At 39.3% G+C, this 10,537-nt stretch overlaps 1 protein-coding gene across 2 annotated transcripts in view; it reads right to left on the bottom strand.

The window, feature by feature from the left end:
* UBXN4 (UBX domain protein 4) overlaps positions 1 to 10,315 on the bottom strand; it is a 28,829-nt gene extending 18,514 nt beyond the window's left edge. Inside the window, exons 1-4 of one of the 2 annotated variants that reach the window (XM_034785395.1) lie at positions 10,154 to 10,315; positions 2,867 to 2,916; positions 1,844 to 1,872; positions 657 to 775 (exon numbers count right to left, since the gene is read on the bottom strand). In XM_034785395.1, the coding sequence (XP_034641286.1) occupies positions 657 to 775; positions 1,844 to 1,872; positions 2,867 to 2,916; positions 10,154 to 10,300 (345 nt within the window). In that variant the 5' untranslated portion in view covers positions 10,301 to 10,315. Of the gene's footprint in view, positions 1 to 656; positions 776 to 1,843; positions 1,873 to 2,813; positions 2,917 to 10,153 lie in introns of both variants that reach the window. The other variant, XM_034785396.1, reaches the window with a different exon arrangement.
* Positions 10,316 to 10,537: the final 222 nt, after the last annotated feature.

Raw genomic sequence — 10,537 nt, 5'->3', positions numbered from 1 at the left:
GGGGGGGGGGGGGGGGGGGGGAGGGGATAGAGGGGGGGGGGGGGGGGGGGGGGGGGGGGGGGGGGGGGGGGGGAATCAGGAACAGTACTTGGTCTTGCTAGTGAAGGCAGGGGACGGGACTCAATGGTTCCTTCCAGTTCTATGAGATAGGTATAACAACAAGTTGGTCCAATAAAAGGATTACCTCACCCACCTTGTCTCTCTAATATCCTCTGACCAACACAGCTGAACACTGCAAACATAAATGTAGATAGTTTTGTTTTGTTTGAGTCAACACTACAGACCACGTTACCATCACATTATTAAACCATGTCCAAGCCCTGCTAGAATAGCAGCTCTGAACAGAGCAATGATTAAGAATTGTTTAGCACACATATCCTTTTTGTGTCAGTGTAGTGTAGGTGCTCTTAACCTCCTGTGCCAATTGGTAAACTTAACATAGACAAACAGTTTTCAAAATTAGTTCATCTGTGCATAATTGGACAAGGCAGTAACTTTGCTGCCTGGGAGTGAGAAAATACCGATCCAGTAGTTCTTGCTTCCTCTGGTCATACACTTGGGCCCAATGTTGTCTGCTGTCTTGGAGAGATGAAGGCCACAAGCCCTCGTGACAGTATTTCATATACTGAAAAAGCTGGTGTGCAAGCATTTGTTACCTGTTTGACTTTGTGGATTCTGGTAATAAGCTCCTCTGCAGAGACACTGCCAGCAATTACTTCCAAGGGGATTCCATTGTCTCCTATAAAGAAGCTGGATGGAATACATACTACAGGATCTGCACAGTAATAGTAAAGGCCAATAAATGGATGTAGTTAAAGCAGCAAGATTAAAAGAAAAACTAATGAGTAAGCTACTAGAAAAGGAAAATGCACCGTATCAATCTGAAATCCACCACTCCAAAAATAGAGCAGAAAGTCTAGTTTAAGTTAAAGCACTTCTCTCCAATACAAGCTTAAAAGAAAATTATGTATGTATCTGAAATCAATACTGTTTGTGAAAGAATTCATAAACATGCCAGAGCAGTCTATCATGTATAACGGTATTATAGATAATCCAATTATGCTTTAGAACAAGTATGTTATGTTCTAGCGTTAAGCAGAATATGAAATAATAGTAAGAAATCCATTAAAATCAGTGCACATTCTGGTTGTACTTCAATTAACACTAGCTATTGAAAGAACAAAACAAAAAAGAAATATTGAAAGTTATCTTCAACATCAAAGGATGTTCTTATAAGTATGGAATTTGCTTTCTTCCTTCCTCTCTGTCACCACCACCACAGAGAATTGTAGGAGTTTTAAGTAGAGGGCTATTCATCACGCATAATAGAGTTACTCTTGATTTACATCTGCATAACTAAAAGTGGAATCCAGCCCTTACAGTCAGACATTTTATTCCTATTCCTCCATCCCAACTTCAATTAATAGTATAGCATCTAAATTATTTATTTTTTGTAATTCTAAATATTAACACCAGTACATATCACCAGTTATGGTCTTTCAAGTCTCCAATAACTGGGTTATTCCTATTATGTGGAAAATCTGATTATCTTCAATTTAGAGGACATTATGTGATCAGTTATTGGACTCGCTCTAATTACATATCTTTACCCAAATAACTGAAGAATGGTAGCTGGTCATAATGACTTTTAACTACATTTTAAATATATGTTTTTATATGTACTCCTACATATAATCTTCTACATATACTCCTATGCCTTATGAAACAGTTTTAACAGTGTGTCTTATTGGAAATCTTAATCCTAGGGAGAGGGCCCTATAATTGTAAAGAACAAATACCTCTGAAACAAAATGAAACATTTGAATTGATTTTAAAAGGATACAGATTTGTGAGAACTGTAGACATGCTTCGCTGTATAAAGCAAAAGATATGTTTAGCAGATCAGTCTAATCACTTTACACCAATCATAGATTAGGAAGAGTTAGTCTCATCACATCACAACCTATAAGTGACACACACTCATTGTACATGGGACTGTTCAAAGACTCACGAGATTATGGAAAATGACCTTCAGCTACATTTTCTCATTAATACATTGGAAATAGTCAAGATTCTTGGCTATTGCAACAGGCTGTAAAAGTCCACACTAGATTATTTTAGTGAAACTATGGGGCAAAATAACAACACCATTTTGGATCACTGGTAGTACGACACCTGACTCTGATAACAAGCAGTAGAATGAAATTTACAAAAAATCTCCTTTGAGTGCTTCAAGGTAATAGGATTCTTGTAAATTTCAATATATTGTCTGCTTATGGAATGGAGACGCTAGGTACAGCCAGGGATAGTGCTACAATTCTGAGTAACTTAGTGAGGGACATTGGTGTTTTTGTACTGTGTGCACAGCAATGATTCAACCCGAGTCAACCCATTTCCTAGGTTTGTTTCTGTTGGGACATCCAGGCCTGCAAGATTTTTCAATTTTTGTGACTCATGGAAATTTCTGAACTAGCTAAAATCTTTACTTGACAAATTCAAAAGTCCTTTTAGAACACTCACATTTGTCTGATTTTATAACACTTCATTATTGTGCTTCGACAAGAATCAACCAGACCATGATTTGGCTGTTGACTACAATACTGCAGCAGGAACGTAACTAGAATACTTTTAAAGCTGGAGTAAATCATATGCATCATCCGCTAATTTTTTAGCCTCCAGCTGCACCAAGACTATTGAATGTACTTCAGATGCAAGGCCCTAGAGCAAACAGGAGATGTCTTAAAGAACTAGGTATTATTAACCAAAACTGAAAAAGACCGTACAACATGTAAAGTGTTAGAATGTGACCAAACCTTTTTATATCAATTTTAATAGCAACAAAACCATCTGAGGCTGCTTCAGTCACCTTCTGATCCTCCCAACTTGCAGCCATCTGTGTGGATTGTTCATCATCACCTGCAAGAGATATGCCTTCTTATCACAAACATGAAGCTAAACACATCACAAACTGCAAGTTCTGGTCTGATACTGGCCTTACTAAACTTGCATGAATTTGACTTCACAAGTGACTGAAATCTTCATAAAATACAGGGGTTTTAAAATTTATGTATTGTTTTTAAATTAGTTTGTTCTCAATTACAAGTAGTAGTTTTCTTTGAGACTTACTCAAGAAAAGGAGGGTTAAAACAAAATGTAAATGTGTCAAGAACATCCAAGAAAGCCTAGAATTTAAGATATATTAGTTAATAAAACATATAATCTTGAGGGGGCAAAAACAAGCCAATTATCCCAAAGGCTGTTATTTTGTTTGAAAATGAACAGAAAACAGTATTCTGTGATTTGAACAGTGGAAAACATTTTACATGTGGTCATCAACATTGTCAGAGAAAAAGAACTGACAGAAAAGAACTGACTGAGTCTTGCTAATGAAGCCTGACTCTTGCTAAGAACCGTCATGCATTGCAGTTCCCTTCTGTCAGTTCTTTTCTCTGCTTCCACAACATGCACATCAAATATTCCTTGAACATTTTGAACTAGGAATAGTCTGTATTAATTTGCTAAAGGCTAGAAACCTTATTTGCCAGTGAATGCTAGCAGCTTGCTAAAAATGTTGATTAAAACCTGTTTTCACTATTTTTATTTATTTTAAAAATGTGTTTTTTGGGACAGGCCATTTAACAGTTTTTCTCTCGCTACAAAGTAGCTCTATAAAACTCTTATGATTATTATTGTGTATTTGCTTGTATAAATGTGCCTGAAGCCTTGTGTGTGCAACTACTACAAGACCAAACAAATGAATTGTAGCTAATGTACCAAAATGTCAAATCTTTCATCAAACCTGTGTGGCAAATAGTGTAAACAAAAGAAATACTATACTTGTGAATTAGAAGAAAACTTCCATTCTAAACCTCTATTTACTATAAAAAGAACAGGAGTACTTGTGGCACCTTAGAGACTAACAAATTTATTTGTGCATAAGCTTCCGTGGGCTACAGCCCATTTCAACATTCCAGTCCCAAAAGTTACATTTTAGAAGTTCTCATGCTTGGCAGACCAGTTAACTACTTTTGGAATATCTGGAGAAAATCCATTCAGGCATTTTTTAGTTATCAAAGAATATTGTTCAAACACTTTTTTTTCTGGTTTGACTTAGATTTAAAACTTTTATGCAGGCATGAACATAAACCATATACCCTGCTAGATTTGAAAGATTAAATTGTGAAAGTGCATGCTATTTTCCTTGTCATATGCAGTTTCAGAAAAAAGGTTTGATAGCTAATGGAAGTTCCTAAATTCAACGTAATGAACTGAAGTCACTCTCTTACTTAGTGGAGCCTCATCTAGACATCAGGGTAAGCATGCCTCTTGCTATATTGTTTCAGCAGTCTTCCTATGAGTGTGTCCACGTTAGGAAAACTGGTGTTTTCTTACCATACAGTAAAATCCTAGTGAACACATGGCCAGTCTGTAGTTTTGTCACATTAGCAGATTAAGGTAAGACCTAGGCTACCCACTAGTATTTATCTTTACTTACTAACATGTGAAAGCTACAAACTGTCTTGTTTTCACTAGGATTTTACCACAAATTAGTTTCTACATAAACGAACATAGTATAGAACACAACTTTTTTCCTAGAAAAGACAAGGCCTATAAGCCAGTTTTATTTTGAACTGATAAAACAGGATATTGATGCATAGCTACACATATGATATCAAAAATGTGTTTGGAGAGGATTAAATATTAGTCAGTCTTAATCAGATTTATTCACTTGTAATAAGCAAACAGTCATCCAGAAAGAACTGATCCACAGTAATTTGTCTTATTTAGAGTTGTAGTGACTCTTAATTGTTTGGAACCCACTATTTTGTTTTCTTTTGTAATAATGATTGTTTATATAAATCTGGCTATTTCATAACACTAAATATATTATCCAATGACAACAAAAAAACTCTCACATAGTAGTCTATTAAGTAATTATTACTATTTACTTTTTTAATGACAGCAGGGACACCCATTCCTTTCCTCAGGCATTGCACCTCAAGCAGACCATTTGGCCTTTCTGCTTCTTGGAGGAGGGTTATTTCAAACCAGCTATGCTGACAAGTATTTGCCAGCCACATGAATGAGTTCTCCCTTGCATGTTTTGTACTCCAGAAATTTGGGACCATTTCATTATTGTATTATTTCTCTCTATTACTATTGGAAAGACCCCTATAATTCCATTTAATAAACTTTGAACAAAAAAAACCTATAAAATTATTTAATCTGGGAATCCTTTGGATTGACACATTTGTCTTCTACGCTTCTTTAACATCAGTGGTTGCCAAGGTGCCATCTACAGACCACTGCTGGCTTGGTGCTGGCTGCTCCCCTTTGCTTCCAACTGCTTAGAGGCAAGCAGGCACTTTACTACATGCTTTTTTCAAAAAGGATACACTATTATCCTATTAGATAGCTAAAAATACCTAAATCCTTGCTTAATATTAGCTTTTCCATGTAAGCAATTGCTGCAGTTTCCACAACATTGTTGTGAGATCACAAATGTGAGAAGTTATTCACAGTATAATCTCTATAAAATGTGACCCAAAACATGAAAAAGTTGATAACCTATATTACATAAACCATGTCTCATGCCATTTAATTTAAAATCTATAACCATCAGTGGAGGGGGATTTCTATTTTGTGTCTATTTTTGTTTACATAATCCTTTCCGGGTTAAAGTTCATCTAATGTTTCCTACTGTAGTAAAGTTTTGAAATAAAAAGGTTAATACAATGATTAAGAATCCAAATGCATATAATGAACCTCAGAAGATCCAAGACATTAAGCTAAATGGGAATTCTAAATGTTGTACACTATTTAGGAGTATTACCAACTGGCAGAACTATCTTGGGACTCTAGCTCCTTAGGCTGTCAGAGACCTCGTAGGTTTCTAAGATGGGAAAAGTATCACTTTAGTATTTCTAGCAGATGATTACAGTGTTTATATAGTCTCAATAGAGAGCACTGACCTTTTCAGCTTGCTGGGTAAATATAGTTATCTACAATGAGAAAAGATGGGTGTATTTTCCCCATTATGCAATGACTGTAGAAAACTGAACCATTCCAGTCATTAGCTGTGTCTTGTAAAACACCAAACACACTGTTGGCGTTAAATAAGCTTTTCCATAATCAGCATCAACTGTCAATGGGCTCAAATCTTTTCATTTTTGAATCCTTTATAACCATACACAAAACACGGTACTTCAGTGGGTCTTAAGGATTAAGTGGTTAATTGGGTCCTAAACCAAAATTTCTTTGTTTTTCTTTTGGTATTCAGCAGGTCTTTGTCAATGAATATGGCAAAGTCCAGTTCTAAAATGCGTTGAAGATTATGCGTTTGTTGAAGTATAAGAAATTATATGAAATAACACCTGTAACTGAAGCTGAGACTTTATGGGAGAAATTCACAGTTTACTGGACACCCTTTGATAATTGAAAGTGCTATTGGTACATTTTAAGTTATAGAAAAAAATGCAATTTAAACAGAGTACACAATTTACTAAGTCTATTTGGTGGAAGTACAGCTTCCAGTCTCAGAAGGGTCAACTCCGCCCTTCATCTTTAAGTAAACTGAATTCCATTTCAGTTGCCTCAGTCTGTCTCTTGCTCTCCCTCTACCTTTTGGATGAGAAAAGGTCCTATTGGCTTTTTATTAAGGTTAAAAATTCCATGGCAATTTTGTATAATAAGGGTTTGTTGTGATGTCCAAAGTTTCCCCTCCCACTACAGTTGTAAAGTATGCTACTGAACTGTTGGCCTCCATCCCATTAATGGCACTGTCCATATATAATTTGAAAAATGCTTTGGAAGCCCTTGGAATGATAGTTATTTGTTAGACAGCAATTCAGTTATTTATTATACCTTACTTCAAAACCATGTAATGAAAAAGCCATACAGAAACACACACATGTTAGGGTTAAGGTTATTATAAGAACCTGAATTCCAAATTTCCTGACTTGTTCAATTACAATCTTAACATTGTAATCATATTTTCTGTTTTTAATTTTTTTTTATTTTAAAACAAGAAAAGCAGTTCGGTAGGTATTTTCTAAAAGGCACCTAACATTTATTTTGATGTTCAAACCTTACAACCAGCCAGGCAACTGGCTGGTTGTAAGGTTTGGACATCACCAAAATCACCTCTGAGGCAGGATAAAAACATGTGAAGTTTCAGTTTAAGTGGCATTGTTTCCAAAAATAACCAGCCTTTACAAATTCAGGCTTATAAATGAAAGTGCCATCTCAACCATAGAAACATAAGTATAGTTTGGCAAGAACACTGATGTGGACAGTATAGAATACAGAAACGTATCTGAGTGAGTTTTGCATCAAATGAAGGATTAGTTTTAAAGGAATTAATTGCAGCAAAAAGTGAAACCGAAAGCTTTGTATCTGCAAGTTAGCTACCTATGAAATTCTGGAGAATCAGTTTTTAGGATTAGTGATACTGCATCTTCTGTACAGCAGTACAGTCAGTACGTCAGCAGTTATTTGAGACCACTGATTAACCTTTTGGTTCCCCAAAGGTACATGTTCCCTAGGCTGCTTTTTTTTGTGCAAGTCTCCAATCCAATCCCTAACTTTATTTAATGTTTCAAACCAGTTTATATTAGATGGTGGCATACCAGCACTCCCTGCTCTTTAAAACCAGCAGCCTCTGTTCCTTTATTTGCAACTTCATGTAAATGGCCATTATTATTCAAATTTGGCTCTTCATTTTAGAATTTAGAACATAAATGAAAGAGACCAAAGAGCAGCAGAACTGAACTGGAAACCTAATAAGTGGAAAGTGATATCCTGTTGCCCTTGACAGGACTACATTAGAAATACAAGTTAATACATTTAATACTATCAACTACTTGAAATGGCTGAAATGTCCATGAAGTTAATGGAAACTTGTTAGCCACAAGCAGGAAAATAAAAATCAGTCTTCACCGAAGTCGCAACATTATGTCTCACAGGTAAATTGTCGAAAGTTACAAAATGTGTATGTCAGGAGGTTTCATGTTGTTTACTAACTACCTTTCCATTTGATCTTATATAACATATTCTATGATAACTGCATCCCTAACTATAGAGCCAAGGGAGGAACCACTTGCTCTGTATATAAATCTATAAAACATTTTGGGATCTTTGCTATAAAAGAAACTTCATTAAAAAGATGTCTTGTCAATAGAACACTGAATTCCACAGACAGCTCCCTCAAAGCTTAGGAAACAATATCACATCTCACTCTATAACATGAGGGGTATAAAATAGCTGGGCTGAGCCAATCCCACTTTTTAGCCACCACATTCATTATCCATAGCTACACCTCCCAGTGGGGGATGCAGAATAAAGAGCACTATGCCAGCCAAGACCTAAAAATTGTTACTACCTATTTAAATGGTCTTTTGTGACTTTATCTGTGGAAGGTAGATGCATCCCATGTTTTGATGTTCTTTTAAAAAGTTACTTGACACTAGTAGTAGGATTTGTTCTGGGCAGTGGTGGTTGGTTAGTTTTAGCTAATTTTTTGTATGAGATGCTCAGAGGCCTTCAAGCCACAAGTATATAAACTATTAGTCATCAAAATAAAAAGATCATTCATAAACAAACACAATGGAGACAAAGTAAAAAATAAGAACCTAACCACCTCCTCCCAATTTCTTACATTTTCTAGATTGTAAAGCAGTATACACAGTGTGTGCATGTGTAACGGTGGTAATGAGAGAGCTGTACCCAAAGTTTAATGTAAGAACATAAGAATGGTCCTACTGGGTCAGACCAAAGATCCATCTAGTCCAGTATCCTGTCTTCTGACAGTGGCCAGTGACAGGTGCCCCAGAGGGAATGAATAGAACAGGTAATCATCAAGTGATCCATCCCGTTGCTCATTCCCAGCTTCTGTATAGAGGACTCAAAAGAGCATGCAGACAGCATAGGAACAGTATAAAAAGTTATAGATGTGATGAAGAGTGTCTGCAGAATTATATAGGGGACTAGGATAGGAAAGAGGGACAGTATAAAGCTTGAAGTACCTACAGGGGAAGCCTGGAAGTGAGCAGGGCATGGAGAACCACCATATACACGGAATGCTGTAGCACTGGCATGACAGCACAGAGAGAATTGTTGGTGCTGTGATTGGGGACATTAGTACTGCAAAGGACGTTACAAAATGGGGAAATAGAGACCGCTGCATAAACAGGCAAGCAGTTGTAAAAGAGCTATTGATAGCATTGCAAAAACAGAACCAGGAGACTGCACTTGGGAGTACAGAGGCTGTAGGCTGGTATAGTTAAATAGTACAGACAGCTGTATAGGGGCCAAGGGACTCCATGACGCAGTATAGGGGTGTGGGGTGTAGAGTCTACACTGTGCACTACAGAGAATGTAAGGTGACATGGAGACTGCTTAAGGTGGTAGAGAGAACATATCACAGCATTGAGCATTATAGGAGACCTGGGAACTGTATGGTGCAGTACAGGGGGCTACAGAGGAGCATATAAAGTATAGGAAACCTAGAAACTGCATGAAGCAGCACAGAGGGGTATATAAAGGCAGTATAGGAAACTATAGGGTCAGGGGGAGGTATAGGGGCCAATAGGGTCAGGCTCCAGTATAGCAGGCTTGGGGCCTGCCTGGGATAGCACAGAGGCTGGTACAGGGGACTAGAGGGTCAGTTGACAGTATGGGGGCTTAGGGGCTGCCTGGGGCAACAGAGGTGGTGGTACAGGGGACAACAAGGTCAGGTGATGGTATAGGAGGCTTGGGACCTTAGACATCGTTTGTAGACCCCCAGGGGTCCGCAGACCAGAGGTGGAAAACCACCGTTCTACGGTAACGGCCTTTTGTGGATCTTTTAAACAGAGTCTGCAGACCCCAGGGGCCCACGGACCACAGGCTGAAACCCGCTGGTACGGAGCACGATGGGGCCAGGCCATGGTATAGGGGGCGCGGGGCCTGTCTGGGCAGCGCGGAGAGTAGCACAGGGGACTACAGGGCCAGGAGACGGTATCGGGGCGCGGGGCCTGCGCGGGCGGTTCCGGAGGGGCGGAATAGAGACTCTCAGGGGCCACAGGCGCTGTCAGCAAAGGGGCTGCCCCGGGGACTATGTCCGGCGGCCGGGAACGGCCGGGCCCCGCTCCCCCAGGCCCGCTGCCGGTTGTACCTGACACGAACACCACGAAGACCGAGCTCTGTTGCTTGGCGGCGGCGATGGCGGCCGGGATGGTGCCGCGGAACCACAGCATGGTGCCCCCCTAAGCCCCCGCTCCCTGGACCCGGACCCCCAGCCACCCACCCTCGCGATGCGCATGCGCCACAAAACCTGCAGCCTCGCTGTGAAACGGTGACTAACCGCCCCAATTCCCCCAGGGCGCATGCGCTCCCTGCTCAGTGGGGCGGTGGTAGGGTAAACCTGGCTGTGATTCCCCCCCTGCACATTCCTCTCGCCTCCCCCAGTTGCGAGTGACACATTACGCAGCGCGGGTGTGCGGGCGGCAGATTCACCACGGTAGGGAAGGAGGCGCCTGGGCGCTGGGTCTAAGCGACA

Source organism: Trachemys scripta, chromosome 11 (assembly GCF_013100865.1).
Source record: "Trachemys scripta elegans isolate TJP31775 chromosome 11, CAS_Tse_1.0, whole genome shotgun sequence".
Lineage (NCBI taxonomy): Eukaryota > Metazoa > Chordata > Testudines > Emydidae > Trachemys > Trachemys scripta.
Note: the sequence above shows the minus strand (reverse complement) of the source record. Positions and strands in the feature narration are given on the sequence as shown.